The sequence below is a fragment of the Hippopotamus amphibius genome, chromosome 7, assembly GCF_030028045.1.
Source record: "Hippopotamus amphibius kiboko isolate mHipAmp2 chromosome 7, mHipAmp2.hap2, whole genome shotgun sequence".
NCBI lineage: Eukaryota > Metazoa > Chordata > Mammalia > Artiodactyla > Hippopotamidae > Hippopotamus > Hippopotamus amphibius.
The window spans coordinates 10,139,644-10,167,643 of NC_080192.1; the positions used below are offsets into that span (position 1 = coordinate 10,139,644).

A 28,000-nucleotide genomic window follows, 5' to 3' on the forward strand; every position below is an offset into this window, starting at 1 on the left:
AGAACCAGAAGTCCCTGGTGGCCTGGGAAAGGCTCTTCCTTGAGGAGTAGGTGGCCCAGGAGAGTGGGCATCCACGCGTGCCCACCGGTCCGCGGCTCAGAGGGGTGAATAATTGAAGGGCAGGTCACATGAACCCACCCGCGTCACAGGATGCCTTCACCGCTGGGTCTGGTTACGCCCCAGATCACATTCTGACATCCCTGGCTGGTGAATAATTAAGCCGCCACCTCCTCCTCGGCCGGCCCTCCGTCTCCAGGTCCCACTGTGCAGCTTCCTTCACTGCCTGCTGAGCAGTGGGCATTGGAGGGTACTAACCCCCAGTGGTCCCAGCCCTGCCAGTGCCACCAGCCTCCCACTCAGTGCCCGGGTGCACCTGCCCCATGGCCCCCGAGATGGACCGGTTTTACAGGTCCACCATGGCCATCTACAAGGTGAGTGCATGCGTGGCCCAGGCCCCGGCTGGAGCGCCCCCTCCCAGGGCTCGAAGGTCGGGCTGGCTCTGGAGGACAGGGGATGAGCATGGTAGTACCTTGTTCTGGGAAAGAAGGCCCAGAACCAGGCTAGGCTGAGGGGTGGTCATGGGGGTGGGGGTCCCTGGGGGCATTTGGCCACTCCAGCCCCAACCTGAGGCTCCCAGAGCACAGATTCGTCCAGTGCGTGACAGGCCTGCTGAGACAGACACCCAAACACTGGACGAAGCAGGACAGGGCCCTGGGTGATCTTAGCTGGGAGCAGGCAGCCCGAAGAGGCACCTAGCTGCCCCAGAGTAGGGGAGTCTCTCTTTGTCTCTTTCTCTGTGTGTCTCCCTTTCTCTGTCTCCCTGTCTCTCTCTGGTTTCTGAGCCCCTCACTCAAACTTCCTACTCCACTCCGGGGGTGTTGCTGCAGTCTCCAAAGACATTTATTGAGCAGGGCCCTTTCAATGTGTAAACTTCACAACACCCTACCTGTGGGGTAGAAAATAATCACCCCATTTGATAGATAAGAAAACTGAGGCCAGAGAGGTTAAACAGCTTGTTCAAAGTCACCAAGGGAGGAAGAGAAGCTGCTGGGATTTGAATCAAGACCCAAGTCTAAATCTACCACCCAGGCTGCTCTCCAGCTGGCCATGGCCTAGGGCAGCCCAAGTGACCCAGCCACAGCCTTGCTCCCAAAGGGCTCTTTTTTGAGCAGGGCAAGCTCTGCCCTTGCCCGATGTGGCTGTCAGCGGCCTGAGTGTCCTGAACTCATGGCAGGTTGAGCCACGCCCAGCTGGGCGCTGTGACAGACCTCAGGCTTCAGCCAGTGGGAGGAAAACCTTCCAGGCGCGAGTTCCTGCTGGGCAGGTGGTGAGAGGGAGCCTGGCAGGGGGACCCTGGTCTGGATCCTGGCCTCTGAGGCCCTTGCAGCCGAGAGCCAGAATCCTGGGTGACTCCAGGTTTCTAGGTGGGCTCCCCCAAGTCACTGGGGCTGGGGGTGCCCTGATCCTGAGGCCCGTCCTTCCGTCTTCCTCTCCCCATCTCCACCCTCCCTCCCCCTGCCCTCGGACTCTAGAGCATCACGGAGCAGTTCAACCCCGCCCTGGAGAACCTGGTGTACCTGGGGAACAACTACCTCCGGGCCTTCCACGGTGAGCGCCCAGCCCCACCCACATGGCCCCTCCACGCAGTCACCCAAGACGCCCACCCATATTCTCTGCACCCCACGCCAGACACCCCACTCAGCCTCGCCTCTACACACCCCCACCCCCCACCCTCACCCTCACACCCTGCAGCCAGAGACCCCTCACACACCTCCAGGTGCCCCCCAGATGCTCCCGGAGAGACAGTGCCAGGCCCCGTAGGCTCACAAAACCCCAGGTACACACACTTTTATATGTCACCCCGATGCTGCCCGGTGAGCCCACTGCCATCCCCAGGCCACCTCTGCACCCCCAGCCTGACACTCTGACCAGTGCCCCACCCACCCACCTACAGCCAAACCTCACCAGTCGCTCAGTGCCTATGCAAACAGCTCCCACCTCCCCATGCCCCCCCCCCCCCGCCGCCACGTCCCAACAATCCCCCCATCCCCAGCGCTAAGCAGCAGAGGGTTTTGAGCCTTCTGCCAGGTGGACAAGCCAGGGACACACCCAGAGCTGAGTGTCACCCAATCCTTCCCTGCCTTTTAGGACTTCAAAGTCCTCACAGCAGCGACCTGAGCCCACGCCACGGCCACCCCCACACCCACTTTGTGCCTCTACACCTGTGCCTCACAACACACCTGCCCACGCCCTCCTTCTGGGCACACACAGATGCCTGCACCCCCACCCAGACAGACACACGCCAAAGTCCTGCGCCAGGCCGTGCGCCGCAGGGAGAACCCATCACCCCCTTCTTCACCCCTCCTCCTCTGGCCACCTGTCCACAACACCGCCCAGGGCACCCTCCCCCCCACACACACCTACACCAGAGCCCACAGAGTCCCCTCCACACTCTCCTGCCAGAAGGAGAGGCCTCCAGAAATGGGGGGGACACATACGGAGGAGGGGCCTGGGGCTAGATGTATCCCTCTCTCCGTGCAGCTCTGTCGGAGGCGGCCGAGGTGTACTTCAACGCCATCCAGAAGATCGGGGAGCAGGCCCTGCAGAGTTCCACTTCGCAGATTCTGGGTGAGGCATGCCCCTTCCCCTACATCTCCCCTGCCTTCTTAGGCCTGGGAGACACTTCTCCGAGCCCCGCCTCCCTCCCCCCCCACCCCCACCTCCAGGCCTCCTCCTGTGGTCCAGGCTCCGGGCCCCTCTGCCCACCTCCCTAGTGCGTCCCCTCAGGCCCAGGGCCTGCCTTGTCCCCCATTCTCAGGTCTTAGAGAGGGTTCCTTTTACAGTCTGGCCCTTCCAGGAAGTCCTCCCCAAAGACACGGGCCTTGCAGCCCAAGGCCCAGAGCCCAGACTCTTGTTCTGGAGCCAAGGCCCTTCCCCACCCCTCCCATCCCCACCATGTAGGCCTTCTCCAGGGCTCGGACAGGTGCTGCCAGAGGCCCAGAGTCATATGGGAAATCCCTGGACTTTTGTCCCCAAATCCAGCCTCGGGCAGGCCCTTCGGGCAGCTTCTGGTGGGAAGAGGGTGGGCCCAGTAGGCCCCCCTACTCAAACTGCTGCTCTCCGTGCCTCCAGGTGAGATCTTGGTGCAGATGTCCGACACCCAGCGGCACTTGAACTCTGACCTGGAGGTGGTGGTGAGTCTCAGACCCCACGACCTGGAGGGGTCACTCGGGAGAGTCGCCTGCGTCCCGTGGAGGGCGAGGGCCCCACCTCCACATCCTTCCTCAGAGAGGCCTTTGGTGACGTGACATCGGCGGCTGCCCCTCTGGGCACCTGCCAGGGCCCAGCTCCGCTGGGCACACTTATCTGCACGTCTTGTTCAAGCTCCAGCACCCTGAGAGGCAGGTGCCATTTCTGTCTCCATTTGACAGAGGAGGAAACGTGAGTCTCAGGGAATCTAGTCACTCGCCCGAGATTCCAGAGTGAGTGGAAGAGACAGGAAGAGGAAGGACCATCACCCAGATGCGTCAGGCCCTGCCCCTACCTGCCTCCCCAGCCCCTCCCTCCGCTCTCCCAGGGAGCAGCCAGTGATCTGACCTTGTCACACCCGGGAGAAAACCCTTCCACACCCCTGCCACCCACAGAACTAAATCCAGCTCCTTGGTAAGGGAGTCCAGGCCCTGCTGAGCCTGCAGCCCCTAGCAGCCCCCGTCACAGCCCAGCTGCCTCAAAGGGCTGCCCTCTGCAGACACGGCCTGGCGTTCCCACCGTGGGCTGCTGTCACACTCTTCTCTCAGCCTAGGACCCCCACCTCCTCACCCCTCCCAGCCAGCACAGTCACCCCCCTCCTCCGGAGAGCCTCCTCCCATCCCTGGGCAAGTTCAGTTTCTCCTCCCTCTGGACTCCAACAGGTGCTTCTATCTGTTCTTAGCAAGTGGTGGTGAAGAAAACCACTTCTGCAGCCAGAACGCCTGCATTCAAAGTCCAGCTCCACCAGTTACTGGCTTTGTGAGCTTGGGCAAGCTATTGAACCTCTGTGCCTCAGTTTATCTGTCTGTGAAGTGGGGATGATCATAACTGCCTTGCAGGGTTCTTGTGAGGATTAAGTATATTAAGTGTAAGCTATTGATCCTGGCACCTGTAGCCCTCTATGTACCTTAGCTGTGATCATTAGAAGCAGAAATTACTCCCTGTCTCTATCCCTGCCAAGACTGGAAGTTGTGCCAGGGCTGGGACATGGTCTTCCCTGTAGCTCCAGGGCCTAGGATGGGGACCTGGCACCAAGCAGTGCTTCACTGACTGGGAAGGAAAGAATAAGCTTTGAAAAGGGAGCGGGGCTGGGCCAGAGGGAGGAGAGAAGAGACGGCCTTCCGGAGGGGTGCCGTGGGCTGAGCATGTGCAGAGGCATGGTCTCGGGCAGAAGAGAGCTAGGGATGGGAGTGGGGTGGAGAGGGAGAGGTGGGCGGGGCCGGGTGTGAGGGCCTTGGAAAGTTTGGAAGGAAATTGCAACTAATCGTGACAGTGCATGTTTCTCAAACGTGTGTGTGGGAAACCACTGGAGGTCTGGGTACTCCCTGGGGACACTATGAAATACTCGTCAGTTTGGTTACCATGTCGAAATGGGGAACAAATTCACCAACAGAAAACATGCATCCACTACACTTGATAAAATCAGGGCACTGGGTCCATCTCCCAGACGCTTTGAGGCTTAGCGCTAAGCCTATGATATCTCCTGGGGCTTGGGGCAGGGGGAGTTAGTTACATGGGTCCCACTGGCAGCCTGAGACTTCTGTCCTTGTGTTTGATGACTCGCCATGTCACCTGTGGCACACCTGGGCTGGACAGGGATGACTGTCACCCAGGCCCGCTCTGTAAGGAGAGCTGCCCTCTTTGGGTACCAGTGTCTTGGCTGTGACAACAGGGCAGGGCCCTTGACCAGAGCCATACTGGACTGAACACACCGGGGGCCGCCTCGCCCTTGGGCTCATTCATTCAACAACTGTTTACTGCCCTGTACCAGACACCGCTATGGGCACCGGGGATACAGCAGACAAAACCTAGGACAAATAAGTGAGTATACATATGATGGGTTAGAAGCAAAATATGCTATGGAGAAAAATAGGCCAGGGAAGGGAGGTAGAAAGTATTGGAGGGATGCAATTTTTAACAGATGCTCAAAATGAACAGCACTACAAAGGTGACATTGAGAAGAGGCCTGAAGGAGGTGGGGAGTGAGCCAGGAGACACCTGTGGGAAGAGTGTTCTGGGCAGAGGGATCAGTGCATGGGAAGGCTCCAGGAGGCCCCTGTGGCCCGAGTGGAGGCAGCGAGGGGCCGTGAGGAGAGGACCAGCCACTAACAGGAGCCGGGCCGTGCAGGCATTGTCGGGACTCCGGCCATGCCTCTGAGTGCATTGAGCAAAGGAATGACAGGATCTGACTCAGGTTTGGTTTTCAAAAACTAAACCTTTTTTTATTGTAAACTAAAATACAGACACAGAAAGTGTCACTGAACAGATTCGAACTTAATGAATCATTAGAAAGCAAACCACCTTTGAAACTCCCACCTGGGTCAGGAACTTTGCCAGCCTCCCCCAGAGCCCTTCCATGTGCCCCCATCAAATCACAGACCCTCTCTTCCTCCAAGTCCAACACTGCCTTGTGTTTCTTTGTAATTGATCACCCAATTGTACATCCTTGGACACTAGAATTTGTCTTGCTCTCTCTTTTTTAAATGTTTCTTTGACTCTCTTTTAATCTACTGGTTCCCCCTCCATCCCTTTCTTTTCCTTATGATTTATCCGTTGAAGGGCCTGGGACCTTTTGACTTGGTTTTCTGAACACCCCTGGTGCGGCTCAGCTTGTTCCTCTGTCCTCTGGACTCAGAGGCTTGATCAGACTCAGGTTCCATCCGTTTGGCAAGACTGGGGGGGCTCTGACTTCTTCCATCAGGAGGCACGTCCTGTCTGCCACCTTGTGACAATAACAGCAGTGGAGGTTGTGTGTCCACATCTGCTCATACGTGGGAGTTACAAGATGCTGCTATTCTGCTGCTCTTTCACGTATGAATTGGAATGTTTCTATAGAGACGCTTCTTCCTATGTGCTATAAGAAGGATAAAGGCTTATTCCCTCCTTGTCAGCTTTCAAGATGGCGCATTTGCTCCCTGTCATCCTCTGCAGGTGACCAATTAGCTTTTTTTACTAGCACCATCATTATAATATTTTTTAGTATCATAATATCATATTTTCATATCATATTTTTTAGTATCTAGTTGGTATCATAGACCTAAACATATTTGTTTTACTCCTTTGCGATCATTATTTCATTGAAGTTGAAAATGTTCCCTCTTTGACCAGCAGAAGCCCGTTCAGCCTGGCACATGAGCCCTTTGGCACAACTCTCGTGGTTCTAAAAGCTTCCTTGTTATCTAGCCTGACAATATGTTCTGCCCTCATCTGGTACTTCTGCTGCTCTACACATGGAATCAGCCATCTCTCCATGAAGCCCTGTTTTTATTTTTTGCTTTTAGTGGAAAGTGGTATTTCAAGACCATAATCTGGGCACTAGGTGAGTCCTTTTTTTTTTTTTTTCAAACCTGCTGGGTTTTTTTATTCTTTTAAAAGCATTTATTTATTATTTACTTTATTTTTTGGCTGCGTTGGGTCTTTGTTGCTGTGTGCGGGCTTTCTGTAGGTGTGACGAGCAGAGGCTACTCTTCGTTTGCCGTGCTCAGGCTTCTCGTGTTGAGGAGCATGGACTCTAGGCACGTGAGCTTCAGTAGTTGCAGCACACGGGTTCAGCAGTTGTGGCCCACGGGCTTAGTTGCTCCTCAGCATGTGGGATCATCCTGGACCAGGGCTCGAACCCGTGTCCCCTGAATTGGCAGGTGGATTCTTAACCACTACGCCACCAGGGAAGTCCCTGGGGGTGTCTGCTGGGTTGATCGTTGCTCCTAGATTTTTTCAGTGGCCAGTGCTATACATACATACATATGTGTATATAATAGATATGCTACATATGCCTAGATACATAGATATACATAGATGTATACATACATACATTTGTACAAATATGTATATATACATATAAACATGACAATATGTATAAAGATAGAATACTTCATAAATTCATACTCATACTTCCAATTTAGATTAAGCACCAGATTTTTTCTTAACCTCTTCTCTATTCCACAAGTGTCTCTTTTTTTCCACATCAAGAATCCTGATTCTTGGGAATTCCCTGGCAGTCCAGTGGTTAGGACTCCACACTCTCACTGCCAAGGGTGCAGGTTCAATCCCTGGTCAGGGAACCAAGATCCTGCAAATCATGTAGCGCGGCCAAAAAAAAAAAGTCCTGATTCTTAAGGATACAGAGAATGAAAGAATAAGAATATCCTGGACTTCCCTGGTGGTCCAGTGGTTAAGACTCTGTGCTTCCAATGCAAGGGGCATGGGTTCAATCCCTGGCTGTGGAACTAAGATCCCACATGTCATGCAGCACAGCCAAAAGTAAATAAATTGAAAAAAAAAGAGAAGACTATCCCATAGTTACCGTTTGCTTTCTCTCATGTTACATACACACAACAGTCTCTGAATAACCATACTAATTCTACCACCACCAATATGATTTCTGAAAACAGTTTAAAATCAGTTTTACAATTGCTCTTCCCAGCCTCCCCTGACTTTCAAAATACAGGCACGCTTTGGAGATACTGTGGCTTCTGTTGCAGACCACTGCAGAAAAGCAATATCACAGTAAAGTGAGGCACGAATTTTTTGGTTTCCCAGTGGATATAAAAAGTATGTTTACACTATACTGTAGTCTATCAAGTGTGCAATAGTGTTACGTCAAAAAAATCACTGTACATACCTTAATTTAAAAGTGCATTATTGCCAAAAAATGCTAACCATCAGCTGAGCCTTCAGCAAGTTGTAATTTTTTGCAATAGGAACATCAAAGATCACTAATCACAGATCACCATAACAGATTATGACAGTAATAAAAAAGTTTAAACTAATTCAACAATTACTAACATGTGACACAAAGTAATCACATGCTGTTGGAAAAATGGCACTGATAGACTTGCTTGATGTAAAGTTGCCACAAACCTTCCATGTGTGAAAAACAGTATCTGCAGCTGTGCTTTGTCTACACTGTCAGGACCCAGAGCCCCTGTACCTTGCCTGCTCCCCTTTCACCCTCACTGATCTTCGTTTGCAAGTAACTGCATATTTAATGCTGACCTCAAACCCCATGTCCAGTCTTGCTCATTGTTCTGGTCTTGTTCTCTGATTGTCCCCACAGGAGGGGCTTGTGTGAACAATGTTCTCTGAGTTCTGACACCAAGATAACAGCTGTTCTCTTTATACTTGAAAGTCAGTTTTGCTGGATATAAAATCCTTGGCTCACATATCCTTCCTCCCTCCCTCCCTCCCTCCCTCCCTTCCTTCCTTCCTCTCTTTTTCTTTCATCTCCAGTGTTGCTCTCAAAAAGTCTGATAATCTATTTTTTCCATCGTGAATAATCACTGGCCTTTTTTGCCTTAGATGCCCTCCAATTTTTTTCTTTACCTTTCTTTTAAAAAATTAATTTATTTTAGGCTGTGTTAGGTCTTCGTTGCTGCGCGGGCTTCCTCTAGTTGCAGCGAGTGGGGGCCACTCCTTGCTGCAGTGCGTGAGCCTCTCGCCGCATCGGCCTCCCTTTGCTGTGGAGCACGGGCTCTAGGCACGCGGGCTCAGCAGCTGTGGCTCGCGGGCTCCAGAGCACAGGCTCAGTCGTTGTAGCGCTCAGGCTTAGTTGCTCCACGACAGGCGGAATCTTCCTGGACCAGGGCTCGAACCCATGACTCCTGCATTGGCAGGCGGACTCCCAACCACTGCGCCACCAGGGAAGTCCCTCTTTTTCTTAAATCTAGTAATTTTTCCATAATATGTCTTGATATTGGTCAGTCTGGGACAATATTCTTAGCTATGTAGTGTACTCTTTCGATATGTAGTTTGAAATCCTTTTTTGTTTTTAATTTCAGGAAACTTGTCTTGAATGACAGTTTTGAGAAATGTTTTTTGTTCTCTGCCTCTGCGTTTCTTCCTCAGGGGCTCTTATTACCTGTATGTTAGACTTCGTAGCCTATTTTCCATATTTGTCTCTTCCTCTTGGCTGAATGGAGCCCATATTGTTGTATGGATGAGACTGGAGTTTGGAGGAAGGTCTGGGCTGGGACATACATCTGGGAGGCATAGCTCGTGGCATGAGCTCACCAAGGGAGTGATGTAGATAGAGAAAGGAAGAGTCTCACGGCCTGAGCCCCGGGGCAACCCAACCTTCAGGCACCAAGGAAATGAAAGGGACTCAGCAAAGGATGGAGATGAGGCAGCCAGGGGAGTGTGAGGAAAACAAGGAGAGGGTGGTGGGCTGGAAGCTGAAGGAGGAAGGTGTCTCAGGAGGTGGCCAACTGTGTCCTATGATGACAACGGGCTAGGTCGGGTGAGTCCTGAGCATTGATCATGGGACTGAGCGAGGTGCGGTCTTGGTGATTTTGACATCACTTGTTGGCGTGGTGGGGCAAGAGCCTGATGGAGGGCGTTCAAGAGCAAATGGGAAGAGAGGAACCTGGGTAGCCCACAGAGATAATTCTTTCAAAGGGGTTTTCCTGTACTGAAGGCAAAATGATGCCTTGAGTTACTCGATACATAGAAATAAGTCGATACATAGAACTTAACAGTTCATGTTCTCAACAGTGGGTCTGCTCTCAGCTTCTGTACTGAGGAGCGCACAGGACCTGCTAATGGAGCGTGTCCCAGGGGAGGGGAGCAGGGCATGGCAGTCTCTGTTCCGCCTTGCTGGGAATTCCTCAGCCTGCCCTGGGGTTGGTGACTTCCTTGTTTCAGAAGCCACCTGCTAATTATAGCCAGTCCTCTGGTTCCCCCACAGCAAGAGCTCAAAGTTCTCTTCAACTATCAACTTTTTATTAGATCCATTTCTTCGGAAGCTTGACAGTGACTTTCCATTGACCCAGTGATGCCTGGGCCCCATCTGATTGGGGCGTCCTGGGTCTGTGTCCCCTATGCTGTTGGTGATCACAGCCAAGCCCTGGTAATGGGAAGAAGTCCAATCCGCCTGTCCTGCTCTAAGGCACGTTTCCGTGGCGTGTCTCAGTCCCTACGTGACTAGAAGCAGAAGGAGCCATATGCTATGACATGGAAGATGGCTGGTTCATGAGTGACGTTTCCTAGGCAAGAGGAGAGGAACAGGGTAAACAGAATTAAGAAGAAGGGGAAAGCCCCCAACTTGTCTGCTGCACTGACAGCAATAGCCCTTCAGGCTATATTTTAAGAACATTTTAAAAGAGCTCCTGCACCCAGGTCCCCCTGGAGAGAGCACTCCCAGCCTCCTGGGACTCTCAGCTGGGGGCAGGCGTTGCCACCTCCCATTTCCACCCTCATGACAGCCCCACGTCCTCCTGCATCACCTCAGCATGCCAGCTCTGCGGTAATTCAGGTGTTGCTGGTGTGTCCATGCTATTGGATTTGTGCATTTTAATATGTTCCATAGCCTTCAGTGTGGTTCAATGTCGTCTCTCCAGGTACCATTCCCCATCTCTGTTAGTGCTCTGGTTGCCAAGTTGCCTGGGTTTTCAGGGTCGGCCCCAACCCTGCATTTTCTGTAAGCTCCATTGTTTATATTGGGAGATTTTACAGGATGTGGCGATTTTCAGGAACATAAGTCTTGTGTTCAAGCAGAACCTTGACCTGGGAGGTCCCGCAGGTACAGTCAGGAAGGCTCACTTCCTTACTGCCTGGATCCAGCAGAAAAGGGCCCCGACGGTGCAGAAACAGGGACTCAGAGTGGGCTTGTAACGCTGATCCCATATGCCCCGCCCCAGCCCCAGCACACACACTGGCAGCCACACTCAGGGGTTTAAGGCCTGGCCAGTCCCGAGGGGGCCACACCCAAGCTCCCTTATAGACCAGCACTTAGCAAGGTTTCAGAAACAATTGTGGAAGAGAAACTGAGAACTTTTATAATTTACTGGTCTTTCCTGGTGGCCATCATTCTTTTCCTGAGCGACAGAGCTCCCGCAAGCACAGCATGCGGACCCCCGCGGCAGGAGGCAGGATCCACCAAGAGTTCTTTTTTTTTTTAATAAATTTATTCATTTATTTGTTTTATTGGCTGTGTTGGGTCTTCGTTGCTGCACACGGGCTTTCTCTAGTTGCGGCGAGCGGGGGCTACTCTTCGCTGTGGTGCGCGGGCTTCTCATTGCGGTGGCCTCTCTTGTTGCGGAGCACGGGCTCTAGGCACATGGGCTTCAGTAGTTGCAGCACATGGGCTCAATAGTTGTGGCTCACGGGCTCTGGAGCGCAGGCTCAATTGTTGTGGCGCACGGGCTTAGTTGCTCCGCAGCATGCAGGATCTTCCTGGGCCAGGGATGAAACCCGTGTCCCCTGCCTTAGCAGGCAGATTCTTACCCACTGCGCCACCTAGGAAGTCCCGGGTTCTTTTTTTTTTTAAGTCTTTATTGAATTTGTTACAATACTGCTTCTGTTTTATGTTTTGGTTTTTTGGCCACAAGGCACGTGGGACCATAGCTCTCCCACCAGGGATCAGACACTTACCCCCTGCATTGGAAGGCAAAGTCTTAACCAGTGGACCGCCAGGGAAGTCCCCCACTGAGGGTTCTTGAGCAGGGATCCCCCAGGGGAAAGGCCAGGCAGACAGAGAAGGCTGAGCAGAGGTGGAAGCGTCCCCAGAGGTGGCAGCGGGATGGGAGATGCTCCTCTTTGCTCCTGTGCAGCCTGAACCGGAGAGCAGAGTACAGATGGAAGGATTTAGGTCTGATGTCCCAACAACACGGAGCGTTGACCCAGGGAGCATTGATGTGGGACACAGGAACGTGCCAACTGACCACCAATCCCCACAGAATTAAATCTCATCGGGTTCTAGGCCTGGACCTTGGGGAGCATCTGGGCAAAACTTTCCCGTTACAGGTGGGGAAACTGCCCAGAGAGGGGCAGCAACTCCTCCAAAGTTACAGGGCAAACTGGAGGCAGAACCAAAACTTCTAGAACAAAGCTCTTCTGAGCCTGAGCCCAACAGCCTTCCCAGTCCTCCTGGTCACCCAGGTGGTCAGCCACCTCCTTCTCACCTGTCACAGGAACCTGCCACCCCAGTGAAGTCCTCAACAGTTGTGAGCACTTTTGCTGGGCCAGGCCCAGCCCACAGTGCCAGGGACACGGAGGTGGGACAGACCTGGTTCATGCTGCTCGTACAAACGGGCTATGACCAGGTGCCCAGTGAGAAATTCCATCCTATGGCCGGAGGAATGAATAATGAACAAAAAAGTTGTACACATTCCAGAAACAAAAGAGAGAACGATGGGTTCTCCCTGGGGGAGTCAGAAGGGCCTCCCAGCAGAGGAGGCAGGGAAACTGGTACTTGACAATTGCTAGGAAATTCCAGGCCTCATCAAGGCACAGAATGAGACTAAGAACCGGAAGAGGTCGACACATTTATGGAGGATGTGTTTCAAACCAGGGACTGCACTAAATATTTTGTATATTTAACTGTTTAATTCTCCCTCCAGCCAGGTGGTCTTGTTATACCCATTTCTCTGAGGATTGGGCAGGTGCCTGGTGTGTTAGGAACACAGTGGGCAGCGGAGTGAGCTGTGCAGTGAACACTGGGGACCAGGGACGACAGGGCCACTCTAATCACCCCCATCCTGCACTCCACACAGGTGCAGACATTCCATGGAGACCTGCTGCAGCACATGGAGAAGAACACCAAGCTGGACATGCAGTTCATCAGAGTGAGTCTGGCCACCCATCTTGGCCCCCCAGCCCATCACCAGCAGAACCGCCTCTCCCCATCTGATGGATGGGACATGCTGAGGCCAGCACTGGGCACTGACTGGCCCAGGTTATACAGGTTCCCAGCTAAGCCCCCTGCCCCATCCAGTGCTCTGACTCACGCACCAGGTGCCTTGAGCTCTTTGACACGGGGGTCTCCCTCCCCTCTCCACCCCATCCAAGGACAGCCGCCAGCACTACGAGATGGAGTACCGCCACCGAGCTGCCAACCTGGAGAAATGCATGTCCCAGCTGTGGCGTATGGAACGCAAGAGGGACAAGAATGCTCGGGAGATGAAGGTGCAGGGGCTGGGGACGACACCGGGCCCTCAGGGGACCCCCTGACACCCACTCGAGCTCCCCCACCCAGCACCGGCCCTACTCCAGGAGTGTGGCTGGCCCCACCCTGGGTGGCAAGCATAGCTGGAGAGCTCAGCCAGCCCCTGTAGGGGTGGGCATCACCTGTCTCAGGGACACCCTCAGCACTAGCGCTGCTCCTTGCCCTGTCACTGCGTGGCCCTCCCCACATTCCCCTGGCTTCCCCACCTTTTCCTACTTCACAGAGAAAACCTGAGGCCCTCAGTCACGCTGCTCCTGATCACAGTAGCAAAGGCAGAATCCACCAGCCGTCCTGCCACCCTTCCTTCCCCTCCTGCTCCCTGGCTAAGGCCAGCCCCTGCTCCAGAGCTTAGGGCCCCATCCTTGGTCTCTGTCTCCCAAGACCCCAGTCTCTTTTCCTGCCTCCTCTTCTGGTTCCTTTAATAAGCTCATACCTCTCCTCTTCGGAATCTTTCCTCCCAAGTAGGGAGTTATTAATCAATTAATTTTCGTTTTCATTAAACCAATTCTCCTAGGCCTCACTTCTGTGCTTGGCCTTGTGCCCAGTAATGGGGACAGAGTGATGCCTCAGACCCCAGTCCTACCTGGGAGAAGTGCCCAAGCCAGGGGGCAAGCAGAGCCCAGCCTCATGGGGATGAGGATGCCCAGGGCAGGCCTCCAGGAGGAGGCAGCTGGTTCAGGAAGGAGAGGGAGGCTTCAAACAGCTGGCACTCGCGGAGGTGAGATGAGCAACCCGCCCCCTGCCTCCAGCCAGAATCCCCTTTGCCCCCAGGAGAGCGTGAACAGGCTGCACGCGCAGATGCAGGCCTTCGTGTCTGAAAGTCAGCGGGCGGCTGAACTGGAGGAGATGCGGCGCTACCGCTTCCTAGCCGAGAAGCACCTGCTGCTTTCCAATACCTTCCTGCAGTTTTTTGGCCGGGTGAGCAGGGGCTGGGGGACAGCTAACAGAGCCTTCTAGGGGCTGGGCTCTCTGTGAGCTGGCTGCGTGTAGGAATGCCCCTTCCTTCCTCCCCATTCCCTTCTTTCCGTCCACCCTGTAGATATTTATTTTATTTACTCTCTCCATCTATTCCTTTATTTGTATCATCACATATTCATTCATTTATTGCCATGATTTTTTTAAAATGCTCACATTCATTCACTAATTCCTGCATTTATTCGTTCATGGACGAACCATTTTTTTTTCATTCCTGTTTACATATACTCACTATTCACAAAATCATTAACTCATAGGTTTATTCAATTATTATCTATTAATTTTATCACATTGTTTAAATCTTCTATGCTCTTGCTTCGTCTGATCTGCTAGACCATTGTATTTCTAGGGGATTTTGCTTTCCGCACTTAGCTGCCGTGTTGTTTAGTGCTGTGGGGTTTATGACTTGGCTATTATAACTTCTCTGTAAATACTGTTATCTATGTACTTAATGTCTCTCGTAATCCAGTCTGACATTAATATTGCCCTTCCTACCTCCCCTTTTCTTATCTTTTAAGTGTTTTCTGTTACAAAGTTTATAGCTCAGTTGTGATTTTTGACCACTCTGACAGTCTGTGTCTTCTAATAGAAGAATTGAGTCCATTCCCATGTTACCTAACAACTGATACACCTGTTTGATGCTTTCTGGATAACTGGAGTTAACTGTATTTACTTTGTCATTTCCTCTTTTTCTCCCATTCTTATTCTTATCAGTTTGAGTAACTATACAGTCCCCTGTCAACTTTAATAATATAATAGCCAGTTTTACCGGCAAAAGCAAGTTTATTCAGTAGTAGTCAGAGGAACTGCAACTCAGGATACGTGAACTACAGCCGCCCATAGGCAAATCCGGAGAACAAAGAAGGACCAGTTTGCTTTTATGGGGAAAAGAGGGGAGTTGGGAGGGGCTGTAATCATCAAAGAGTCCATCGGAGGAAGCTGGGAGTCCAAAGTATGGAGCTTTCTCATTGGTTGGGCTGCTACAGTCTGATTGGCTGGGCTGTCACAGGGGTGGGGGTTGGGGGAGACGTTTTCTTCTGCTGCTGGAAAATAAAGTAGGCAACACCTTTCTGTAGGCGACGTAGGATTGCTTCTCTTCTTGCATGGAGTAATTGAGGATGCACGGCAGAGCGTGAGAGCTCCCCCTACAGGCCTGCGCCTGCTCCAGTGTTAGCTGAGGTTATTTAATTCCAAGTCCCTCTTCCCTGTATTAATTTGGAAACTCTGATGTCCTTTTCATCTCTGGTCGTGGTGACCTCACTTTGTGACCCTCATGATCGTATATATTTGTCTGTTATCTTTTTCAAAAAAATACTGTGCCGCCCGTCCCCCCCCTCCCCACCCCAACACACACTACTTGGTCTGTTGCTCCCCTCACCCCATGAAACCTTGAGAAGGATTTTTCTGCCCTGCCTGGTACTGTAAGATGAGGCTTGCAAAGTCTTTACTCCTCCTCTCATCCACCCAACCCCCCACCTCTTGGTTTTGCCAAGAAACTTCGGGACTTTTTGTTCCAGACCCTCACGAGTCATGTCTGTGCAGCACAGCCCTTCTGTTTCTAGAATCTTTATGTGGATGCCATGTATTACCATTGCCAGGGCACCACCATTGTCCACTAACATTTCCCCCCACATGTGATCAGATACACTGCTTACCACTGTTTTCAATCCTGTTCACCTCCGACTGTCTTGAGGTTTCTGTTTCCATTAATTGGCGTGGTTGGAGAAGTTGCCTGAGTATTTTCTGCAGATACACTGTTGGAATCCTTGCATTTCTGCAAATGTCTCAGTTTTACCTTGGCTGGTGAGGGGCACATTGGCTGGTTGAAGGACTCCGGAGCTGCAGGCTTTTTTTTTCCCGCATGGTCTAGGATGATTTGCCCCTGTTTTCCAGTATTGAGGATGCTAAGTCAGGGCTGGTCTGTCTCCTTTCCCTTTTAGGTAACTGGCCCTTTCTCTGTGGATGCTTGGAGATTTTTTGTGTGTATGTCCTTTTGGTGAGTATGTCCAAGGATATGCTCAGGTGCTTGTCTGCACCACCTAGATGAGTGCCTTTCGGTGCCCCATCAGTCTGCAGGCTCAAGTCTTTCTTTAGGTCTGGGAAGCTATTTCTTCTTCCGTTTTTTAAATTATTGTCTTTCTTTCCATCATTGCCTTTTCTCCTTCTGGTTTTTTTTTTTAGAGACTGTTTTTTTAATTTATTGGCTGTGTTGGGTCTTCGCTGCTGCACACGGGCTTTCTCTAGTTGCCGAGAGCGGGGTCTACTCTTCATTGTGGTGCTTGGGCTGCTCACTGTGGTGGCTTCTCTTGTGGAACACGGGCTCTAGGTGTGTGGGCTTCAGTAGTTGCAGCACATGGGCTCCATAGTTGTGGCTCACAGGCTCTAGAGCTCAGGCTCAATAGTTGTGGCGCATGGGTTTAGTTGCTCCGTGGCATGTGGGATCTTCCAAGAACAGGGATCGAACCCATGTCCCCTGCATTGGCAGGTGGATTCTTAACCACTCTGCCACCTAGGAAGTCCCCATCTGTTCAATTTTATTTGTTTATTTTTTATTTCTTTTATATATTTTTTTCATCTGTTCAACTTTAAATCTTAGCATCATGCTTTGGGTAAGAAGGTCTTTGTTTTGCAGCATGTACCCTTATCAATTCCTTGTTAAAGTTGTCACCTCCTTCTCTCAGCTGCCTAGGTGGTTTGGTGGGCCCTCTTTGCTGACCACTGGGTCCTCTTAGGTGACTTGTTTCTTTCCTTTGCCTCTTCATGGTCTTGTTCCCACTCTGAGTTGAACTGAACTGCAAGGGCTCAGGCAGTGGTGCTGGCAAATGTGGGGGGTTGGGAGAATGGAGCAGTCCCTACCCCAGTGGGACCCAACTCTGCCCCAGGTCTCCCTGTTGCAAGCCTCAGCTCTTGCTCCGCCACAGGGAGTGGGATTAATTTAGCATACTCATGTGGAGAACCACAGCAGACAGGGCTGTTATGGAAGGTTGCACATGTTGTTCACTGCACAAGGATGCCAGGTTGAGAGTAGAGCTATGCTCTGCTCTCCAAGATGAACACACTGGTGCAGACTGTGTTTGTGTGGAGAAAGGAGCATCATTGTCTTTGCATAAAGAGGCCGTCCTCTAAAGAAGATGTGGTATATATATACTCAGCCATAAAAAAGAATGAAATAATGCCACTTGCAGCAACATGGATGGACCTAGAGATTATCATACTAAGTGAAGTAAGTGAGACAGAGAAAGACAAATATCATATGATATCACTTATATGTGGAATCTAAAAAAATGATACAAATGAACTTATTTACAAGTACAAAACAGAAATAGACTCACAGACACAGAAAAGAAACTTATGGTTGCCAAAGGGGATGGCGGGGGAGGGGGGTGGGGAGATAAATTAGGAGTTTGGGATTAATATATACACACTACTATGTATAAAATAGGTAAACAACAAGGACCTACTGTATAGCACAGGGAACTATACTCAATATCTTGTAATAACCTTTAATGGAAAAGGATCTGAAAAAAGACTGTGTGTGTGTGAGAGAGAGAGAGAATCACTTTGCTGTACACTAACACAACACTGTATATTAATCATACTGCAATTTTTAAAAATTTATCAAGAACGTAAAAAAGGGGACTTCCCTGGCAGTTCAGTGGTTAAGACTCTGCACTTCCACTGCAGGGGGGCACGGGTTCGATCCCTGGTCAGGGAACTAAGATCCCTCAAGCCCTGCACAGCGTGGCAAAAAAAAAAAAAAAAGAGGCCATTCTCTCATCAAATGTGTACCCACCAGGCTCTGTCCTTCCAGAGGGAACATCTGTTTCTAAATTACAAAGAAGTACCTTATGGTACTAACAGCAGCCCAAGCCTATGGACTCCTGAAACTCAGGAAAGCCAGCAGCCCCTCTCAGGCCACACTCAGGAGGGACACTTGAAGTTGCCCTACCCAGCTCTCTGTGGCTGCACTGCTCAGGCCCCTGAGCCCTGGTCCTTGCCTGGCCTCTCACTTGCAGGTCCTCAGGTCCCTGCCAGCCCACTGGTGGTCAAAGTTCTGTCCTGCCTTCTGTGAAAATCCAACAGGGGCCAAAGCCTGCCAGTCACCCTCCTTGCATGTAGACTTGCCCGCCTGCCTGGCCTGGCCCAGCTGGTGACCCCGCTGGTGAGGAGGCTGATGGAATCTGCGGGAGGAGGGGCCGGGGAGGCTGGGACACCCTCTTTCCATCATTCCCTAAAAATCCTCGCATGTTTTCAATGTCATTTGTTCATTCATACATTTACTCAACACACAGTCTTTGAGTCCAGATGGCGTTTCAGGCTCTGGTTCTATTTCGTATCTGAGAGAGAGCAGGTCCCTTACCCACCCGGCCAGCGAGCCTCTTTCCTGATGCCACAGATACAGGCTCCTCTGCCCTTCCCCCAGCCTCACTGCTCTTTGCATTACTATTTCTTTGTATCCTTGTTCAGTTTCCCAAATACTGCATGCTAACTGCAAATTCTGGCAAGTGATTTCATTTCTGAGTCTCATTTTCTTATCTGGAAAATGAGGGAAATAGTCGCCCCCGCAGAGGGTTGGTGCGATGCTGGAGCCTGGCAGATGCAGGAGCCTAGCGGGATTAGGTCCTCCTGCCTCTGCTCTCTCCCCTCCCAAGATGAAAACAAAGGCTCCCATTCAGGAGACCTGACTGCTTGCAGTCAGCTGCCCTCAGCAGCCAGCAGCCGCCTCCCGCCTCCCTGGCTCAGGGTCCTTACCTCACCAGGCTCTCCCTGAGTCTCTGTTTCTGATCCCAGGGACTCTCTGGTGCTGAGCAGAGGTGGAAGACGTGGCTGGGTCCAGTGACTGATTCCGGCTTCAGCTGACGTTCTCGCACTGTCACTACAGCACCCAGGCCAGGGTCAGCCTTCTCCCACTCCTGCTCTCTCTCAGAGTGTTCCCCCAGGGAGGAGCTGCTGCTGCTTCCTTGAAACAGTTTTATTGAGATGTAATTTACACATCATGCAATTCACCCTTTAAAGTGTACAATTCAGTGGTGTAGTATATTCACAGAGCTGTTGCATCCATTGGCCGCAAGTCAAGTTTAGAACATTTCATTACCCCGCAAGAAACCCCAGTACCCCTTAGCGGTAATTCCTCAGTCCTCCCATTCCCCCTTGCCTTAAGGCTCCACTAATCTACTTTCTGTCTCTATAGGTTTGCCTCTTCTGGCCATTTCATATAAAGGGAATCATACAACACGTGGTCCTTTGTGACTGGCTTCTTTCACTGAGCATCATGTTTTTAAAGCTCATCAGTATTGGAGCATGTATCCATACGTGATTCCTTTTTCTTGCCAAACAGGATTCCATTATCTGGATGTACCATATTTATCCACTCATCCACTGATGAACATCTGGCTTGTTTCTACTGTTTGGCTATTATGAATGAGGCTGTTCCGGAGAGCCACGTAAAAGGTTTTCTGTGGACGTATATTTTCATTTCTCTCGGGTATATAGGAATGGAATTGCTGGGTCGTGTGGTGACTCTATGTTTAACTGGTTGAGGAACTTCCGCACTCCTTCACCATTTTACATTCCCACGACCAGTTTATGAGGTTCCCAGTTTCTCCACGACCTTGCCAACACTTGTGACTGTCTTTGTGATGACAGCCATCCTAGTGAGTGTGGAGTGTTATCTCCTTATGGTTTGGATTTGCATTTCCCTGATGGCCGATCATGCTGACTATCTTTTCATGTACTCATTGGCCATGTATAAATCTTCTTCGAAAGGAAACTCCTTCAGTTAACCTCCAACACTAAGAGGAGAGCTGACTCCTCCAACGGCCGTCTTCTGCTGAGTGATCGCCCCTAAGGAGGAAGCTGTTGCTTGAATGAAACAGACTTCCCCCAGGTACAGGGGAATAGGTAGCATGTTGTCTGACCCAGCTGGGCTTTAGGACATACAAGGTCCAACTCCTCAGACCGTTAAGCATAAATATTTACCTGTGAACTATATCTGTACGCAGAATGCACACGATTTAGAGCGAGATTTAAAGAATTCTAAGTGCCTGAGCACAGAAAGCTGTCTTTCTCCTTTGTCTCCAATAATCAGTCCTTGCTTAGTCCAAGTCTAGTCAATAACATGCCTTTCTACCTCACCATCACCTTCTCTGGGTTTATTGCAGTTGTGCAAGTACATCTCTAGGATAAATGCCTAGAAATGGAATTGGTGAGCCCCGGGATATAAGCATTGGCAGTACCAATCTACCCTTCCATCACCAATGGTGGAGATTCCTTGGCAACAGTATGTGAGCAAACTTTCTGATCTTTGCTAATCAGAAAGGTAAAAATGGTATCTCAGTGTAGTTTTACGTTACACTTGTCTTGTAAGTGAGATTGACATCTTTTCATGTTTCAGAGCCATTTGATTTCTTTACTGTGACAGGTCAGTATCTTTCTCTGCATTTTTCTTATGAATTTCTAGGAGCTCTTTATATGTTCCTGAAATTAGCCCTTTCTTGGTGATGAGTTGCAAATTATTTTCCCAGTTTGTCATTTGTCATTTGATTCTGCGTATTGTGAGTTTTGCCATGTTAAAAAATTATTTTTACTTAGTCAAGTTTATCAGTATTTTCTTTGCATAGTTAAGGTGGTTTGTATCATACTTAGAGTGGCTTTTCCATTCCATAAATATTTTTAGAATTCTCCCATGATCTCCTCTATGTTTCTTCCCAACCATTGGCTAAACTGTCTATCAGGGCTGAGGGGAACCAGTGAGGCTGAGCGCTGTCCAGGCCGGGACTCAGTGCCAAGGCCATTACTCTGAGAACCCCCTAGTTACTTTCAAATTGGACAAAAACCCTTTTTAAATATGATAAGCAAAACTTAATGGTCTTGCTTTGCTTACTGCTTCTGAAACAAGTGCACAAATGCCTTTGGAGTTCTGTCTTTGTCCTGTTTTGCTAATTAATTATGCAAGGCAACAGAGGGCATGGCCACCTAGTGACCAACTGGACTAGTTGCTCCTGTGACTTGAGGCTCTGGGCCTTTCTTCTTTACTGCTTGAGATCAGATTTTCAGAAGCTGGGCCAGACTGAAGGGAAAAATCATTGAAAGGTACAGTTATAGGAAGCTTCCTCAGGACAGATGAGAATAGGCCACTCCATTGCTTACTGGATGCAAGACTTTGAGCCAGTACTGCTCTGACCCTCAGCATCTTCTTCTATAAAATGGAGATAATAGTGGGACCTACCTCCCAGGGCTATTGGGAGAATTGAATAAGTTCATGGAGGTAAAGCCTTTAACACCAGGCCTGGCATAGAGTAAATGCTCAATAAAGGGAAGCTTTTATTATTCCTAAGGTGACAGTCCTGAACTTGGCCTTGAGGGAGTGAATGTTTGACTAGAAAATGGAGAGACATTGATAACTGGGGAGTAGAGTGTTTTGATTGTAGGATGACCTGAGTGACAACACAGAGAGGTCAATGCCACTGAAAGAGGTTTTATCACATATCACACTTCCCAAGAGAAAGGGTCATGCCATGCCACTCAGGGCCACATAGGAGTAGCACCAGCGGTAGGTCAAGAGGCAGAAGAAGCCAAGGGACAGCACGGCCCAGAATCTTCATTATGGTTTCTGTGAGAAGGGATGGGCAAAGCAGGGTAGGCAAGCTTAGGATTGGATGATTTGAATGATTTCAGTGGGCTTGGGCTAGAGGGGTTGTCTCTAGCTGTCTGGTACCTGGCCTGGTTGATTTAGGGCAGGGGAAATATTGGCTTGGTTTGTGTGTTAGATGGAGGTGGCTGGGCATGTGGGTTTTTTGTTTGTTTTGTTTTCATTAATTTTTATTGGGGATATGGGGTTTTGATTGGTTGGTTTGCATATGCAAGGTGTGCTCAAAGGCAAATTGTTTACTATCTCGAGGAATTATCTAGCCCTGTGAGGAGCAGTCTTTTCAGAATTAGCAAGGCTCCAGGATGTCAAAGCATCATAAAATACAGAAAATCAAAAACGTGATTAATACACACAGCAGGTCTAACATTTAACCCACCCTAAGCTGTTATGGATTATGTGGTCAGCTGCTGAGTTTCTTGTCTTTGAAGGTATTCAGGCAGAGTTAGATGCCTATGTGTTGGGGATACTAGAAAAGGGATGCTTCCGTAGACTAAAGGGATAGACTGGAAAAACTATTTGAAAGGCTTCTTTTAGAAAACTACTCAAACTGGCTTAAAAAGAAACAGTGTTTACAATTTTAGTCACTGGGAAATTCAAGGGTTTCAGGTATAGTTGGATCCAGGAGCACACAAGATGTCATCAGAAATTTGCCACTCTCTGTTGCTTAGTTGAAGTTTCCTGTGCTGGCTTCACTCAATCTATTTAGCAAACCCCATGAGTGAGAGAATATATTTTTCCAGATTATTCCAGAGTAAGTACTGGGACTGGGTTCTTTGGTCACGGTTTTCGGGTAGGTGACCATCCCTGACTACATCTCTGTAGTCAGGAGGATGGAGCCACCAGAGTGTCCTAGCCTCGACTGTACCCCTACCCCTGTATCAGACAGTGGGAGAGCCCCGCTCAAAGCACACAGACTGAGAGAGGGGTCAGGGGAAGCTCGTCCGGAAAACTGAGGGGTCTTTGACAAAAGACGGTGAGGGTTGGTTGGTGGGTGAACGCAAAGTGACCACAGCGATCTCTGGTTCCTTCCAGCTAAAAACTCCGGTCATCCTCAGCTTGCAGGGCCCGAGTTCCCAAGTCTAGGCTGCCACTTTTGAGTCCGCGGGATTCTGGGGGCTGCTCAGATCTCACTGACCCCCCTGTCCCCACCCGGCCAGGCCCGGGGGATGCTCCAGAACCGCGTGCTGCTGTGGAAGGAGCAGTCGGAGGGCAGCCGCAGCCCGTCGCGCGCCCACTCCCCGGGCCTGCTGGGCCCCGTGCTGGGGCCGCCCTACCCCTCGGGCCGCCTGACGCCCACCCGCCTGGACATGGTGAGGCCCTGGACGCCCCCGCCGCCGCCGTTCGCGCCCCCGCCGCCGTTCGCGCCCCCGCCGCTCTTCGCGCCCCCGCCGCCCGCGGCACCCTCCGCGGGGCCCTGGGGCCTGAGGTCCTCCTCCTGGAGCCTCCCCCCACCGAGGGTCCCGTTCTACGCAGCGCCCCTCGGCCGGTCCCTCCGCCCCGGCGCGGCCTCGGCGCCCCCTTGGTGGCTCGGCCGCAGGCCCGAGAACCCCTACGCCGACGCCTGGGACTGGGGGTGGGGGCTGGACTAGGGCGCCGCGGCCCCGCCCCGCCCCGCCCCGCCCCTCCCCGCCCCACCCTGCCCTGCCCGTCTCCCCTCGCAGCCCCAGAGGCCTCTGGGAGAGTTCGGCTCCCCCAGCAGCCGGCACGGCTCCGGCTCCTACGGCCCCGAGCCCACCGAGGCGAGGTCCGCGTCCCAGCTGGAGCCAGACCGCCGGTCCCTGCCCCGGACGCCGTCCGCCTGTGAGTACCCCCGGCCCCTGGAGCGCAGAGGGAGGGCCGGGGACCCAGGCTGGGGACCCGGGGCCGGGAAGAGGAACCGAGGTCACGCTGCAGCAAGAGGGATCGAGGGTAGACTCCAGAGCGAACTTCCCACCCACGTGCGGCGGCGCTCTCCCGCCCCTCGGCAGCCTCGCTCTACAGCAGCAGCACCCAGCGCTCGCGCTCCAACTCCTTCGGCGAGCGCCCGGGCGGCGGCGGCGCCCGGAGAGTCCGCGCCCTGGTCTCCCACTCGGAGGGCGCCAACCACACGCTGCTGCGCTTCTCGGCCGGAGACGTCGTGGAGGTGCTGGTGCCGGAGGCCCAGAACGGCTGGCTCTATGGCAAGCTGGAGGGCTCATCCACGTGAGTGGGAGCCTCGGGGCGCAGGGTGGGTTGGAAGGAGGACGGGAAGGCCTGGACTCCAGCTCCGAGTGAGTCTTCCAGGACAGAGTCAGTCCCTGGGACCTCGGACAACTCTCCCCTTTTTCCCATTCCCCTCCTTGTCCCACCCCAGTTTCCTCATCCATTCAACGAGGGTAGGAAGAGCCTCTTTACCAAGTTCAAGGTGGTGGCCCATGGGAGGGTGGTAGAGGATGGGGAATGGGAACACTGGGCACAAGTGGGAACACTACAGAAACTCTGTTGCTTGAGCACCCACTGTGCGCCTTACACTGAGGGAAGAGGCAGCTTGCCTTCTACCCTGAGAGAGCTGGCCAAGCTCTGATGGAGGGAATGGATAGGCAGGGGGGCCAGGCACAGGGGCCATGCTGGGACCTTGCAGGCTGAGTGTGCTCACCTCCTTGCAGTCAGGCGCAGTGGAAATCCTTAAAGAACATGCACTGGGGCTGCCTTTAACACCATGAGTAGAAGGGGGAGGTGGGGAAGTACATTGCAGTGGCCGTAAGCCTGGAGGAAAGCAGGGATCACTCTTTCTGCCAGAGAAAAAGGGTAAGGTGGGAGCATGCTGGAGTTGGGCAGTGCCCCTCACAGGGCTTTATGGGCAAGAGACTGTGTGGTGCCCACACGCACTCATGTTAAGGAGAGAGGAATGAAGGAGGACAAGAGGGGGTGAATGGCGCTTCGGCAGTGGAGTCAGCAGGTGCACGTGAGGGTGCTCACCAGGGTGTCCATACGGGTTAGTAGATGGAAAGGCGGAGGATGGATGAGGGCATGGTGGTGTGAGCAGGTGCATGCATGCTCCTGTGAGCAGGTGGGGTAGATGGAAAGGGGCCTGGGAGGATGCACGCACATGGGGTGTGTGTATAGACTGATGGGTGACTGGAGAGGTGTGTGAGTGGGTTGATAAAGAGGCAGGCAGGTAGGCAAGTGCTGATGGATGGGTTGGTGGATTGGTGGTCCTTGAGTGGTTGCCCACATGGATCATGGATGGGTGATGCATGGATGGGATGATGTGTACATAGATGGGTGGATGGCAGGTGACCGCACAGATCAGGAATGGAAGGATGAGCCAGTGGGTAGAGACATGACTAAGAACACGAGTGGTGGAAAAAAACACCTGCTTTGCAGACCCACGTCAGGAGGCAGCAGGGTGTGGCCCCGAAAGTCCTCAGAACGGTGTGTCACAAACCTCTTGGGGACCTGATTATGAAACCACCTTGATCGGAGTTCTCAAACCATGTTCCTGGGACATCGGTATTCTTTCTGTGACTCAGGTTAGGGAAAACGATGGCAGGTTTCATCAGTAGGCATTTTATGGTAAAAAACAGAAGTCAAACGTACTGAAATGGTTTTATTCTGTCAGTTTGACTTGAAATAGCTTCCAGTTACCTTTAGGTGAGAATGTTGTTGATCGGATTTGAGGGGTCTAAGGCGGCTGTGGGGAGAACACTTTCCCAGGTGTTCTGCAAGAATCTCATGGGTTCCGTGGAGTCTGAAAAGGCTAAGGAACATTGATCTTCGTGCCTCTCCCTCAACTCTGGCTGCTCTGAAGGTGCAGTAATGAGCCTCCAGCCAGACAAAGACTCCAAGAGCAGGGTGCTTGAGGTCGCCGGAACCAGCGGGCCTAGCATGGAGGGTTGGTAGCCAGTCACCCCCAGCTCTGATGCCCCTTCCTCTGGGCTCTTACAGCTGCCTGTGGTCCCCTTTGCATCACTCTTGTAATCATCTGTTTGTGGGCCTGTCTCCCCACCAAGCCTGAGAGCCCCCCGGGGAGCAGGGACTGCGTCTGGTTCTCCATGGGCCCTCGTGTGGTGGGTGCTTAGCAAGTACGGAATGAAGCTGGTCACCACGTGTCTTTGGATGCAGTGCTTTCCTTCTCGGATCTCCACTTCCTCCTCTCTAAGGCGCTCTAGCCCCTGGTGGGACATGAGGCTGGACAGGTGGCTTTGAATGTCAGGAAAGACCTCCTTCAAAGGATGAAATGAGTTACTCTTCAAGCCAGGCCCAGCACACAGCAGTGCCCAGTAGTTGTCTGCTCCTCTTAGAAGTGGTATTTTGACCACTGTCATTGGGCCTTTTGCTTACGGGACCCTCTCCTTCCACCACTCAGGAGCGGCTGGTTCCCCGAGGCCTATGTGAAGCCTTTGGAGGAGCTGCCCGTGAATCCCATGAACCCCTTGAACCCTGTGACCTCCGTGAATCCCACAAACCCCTTGAACCCAGTGACCTCCATGAGCCCTATGAATGAGCTGCCATCCAGGTACTGCTGTGGTCAGAGGCGGGACAGGGGCAGGAACTCCAGGGGGGGTGGCCCCACCCACCAGGGAGGATATCTCTGAGCTGCAGTCCTGAGTCAGTCCAGCCTCCTTCAGCCCCTGCAGAAAGGGCACCCCCATCTCTCTACATGTGAAGGTCATTGTGTCCATCCCTCTGCCTCCTCTCAGGACTGCCTTCAAGCCAACAGTCTCCTTTCACCCAGGGTCGGGGAGGAGCATGTAGGATGCTCAGAAGCCCAGAAGATGGGGTCAGATGCAGCAGGGCCTGAACCCTGACCCCTCTTCCCTCCCCTCCTTTCTCTGGACTCAGATCCTACCCACTCCGGGGCAGCCACAGCCTTGATGACCTCCTGGACCGGCCGGGCAACTCCACAGCATCCTCAGACTACTGGGATGGCCAGTCCCGCTCCCGAACCCCAAGCCAGGTCCCGAGCCGCACCCCCAGCCCCGCACCTACACCCTTGCCTGGCAGCCGTCGAAGTAGCATGGGCAGCATGGGGGTGGCCAGTGACGTCAAGGTGAGCCCCCTCCCCCAGCCTGCCCTCAACCCTGGGGTGGTCCAGTGGACAGGGAGACCAGAGACCAGGTAACCCTCCCTGCTTTGCCACTCGCTGTCTGGCAGGGGCCCCTCGCACCCCAGCCTCAGTCTGCCCAGGGAGACTTCTAAGTCTGGGGTGGAGGGTGGGGGGAAAACATTCCTCTAGCAGATGGGAGCTCCAGGGTCCTGCTGGGAACACTGGAAAAGGCCTCCCCTGGGGGTGCTGTTAGCTCTGGGAGATGGTACTCTGGTCCAGAGGCTTCTCAAGTCTGAAACCCACAGCATTTTGGGTTTTGGAACACTGGACCTCATTCCCCAGAAGCCTGGCACTGCAGGGGCCTCTGGTCCAGTTCTCTGCCCTGCTGGAATGAGGAGCAGGAGGGGCAGGGGCTCGCTTGCTCCTTCCCCCGCAAACCTGGCCCTCCTTCCCCCCTCACTGCAGAAACTTATGTCCTGGGAGCAGCAACCCCCAGAGCTCTTCCCTCGGTGAGTCCTCGGGTGAGGGTCAGAGGAGGCTGGGCTCAGCAGAGGGCTGTGGGGGGAGACAAGATGGGCGTGAGTGGAGGTGACCCTATGGGGACAGGAGGTAGGGGGGCACCTGGCTCAGATGCCCAGCTGTCCTCCTTGGATCCACAGACAGCTGGGGACCTGGGCCCCTCTCACCCCCTCCTCTCCCCCCACAGGGGCACGAACCCCTTTGCCACCGTAAAGCTGCGTCCCACCGTCACCAATGACCGCTCAGCGCCCCTCATCCGCTGAGGCGCCTTCCTCCACCAGGGGTCTGTGGTCATCCCACACACACCTGCCCGGGGGCTGCCCAGAGCTGGCGGCAGCAGAAGCAGCAGCAGTGGATCCAAGGAGCCGGGGCGCTGGTACTGGGCATGGCTGCCCCTCTCCAAACCAGCCTGAGCAGTTCCAACGGCACTGGCCTGGGGTCTGCGGACTTCAAAATAAGGCAGGCGGAATTGGGGGACAGAACCATTTCTTCCCCTCCAGGGGCCCTGGACTCTCCCTGGGGGCCTACCTCGTGCCCTCCAACCTCTTTCCCCCTTCTCTGTCCCAGTGGGGAGGAGCCCCTTGCACATCCCCCCCCCACCCCGCCCCACACACCTTCCCTATGTAACTTTTGTAAACGGCGAGTAATAAAGCGTGTG

General features: G+C 52.5%; 1 protein-coding gene across 1 annotated transcript; it reads left to right on the forward strand.

Moving 5' to 3' along the window:
• The first annotated feature begins 374 nt into the window (after nucleotides 1-374).
• Nucleotides 375-28,000, forward strand: BAIAP2L2 (BAR/IMD domain containing adaptor protein 2 like 2). The gene is made up of 14 exons (XM_057742433.1): nucleotides 375-431; nucleotides 1,533-1,608; nucleotides 2,542-2,628; nucleotides 3,133-3,194; nucleotides 12,738-12,809; nucleotides 13,033-13,149; nucleotides 13,961-14,107; nucleotides 22,973-23,125; nucleotides 23,477-23,615; nucleotides 23,783-23,996; nucleotides 26,143-26,292; nucleotides 26,619-26,826; nucleotides 27,289-27,332; nucleotides 27,530-28,000. Exons 1-14 carry the CDS (start codon nucleotides 381-383, stop codon nucleotides 27,603-27,605), a joined length of 1,596 nt encoding a protein of 531 aa, XP_057598416.1. The 5' UTR covers nucleotides 375-380; the 3' UTR covers nucleotides 27,606-28,000.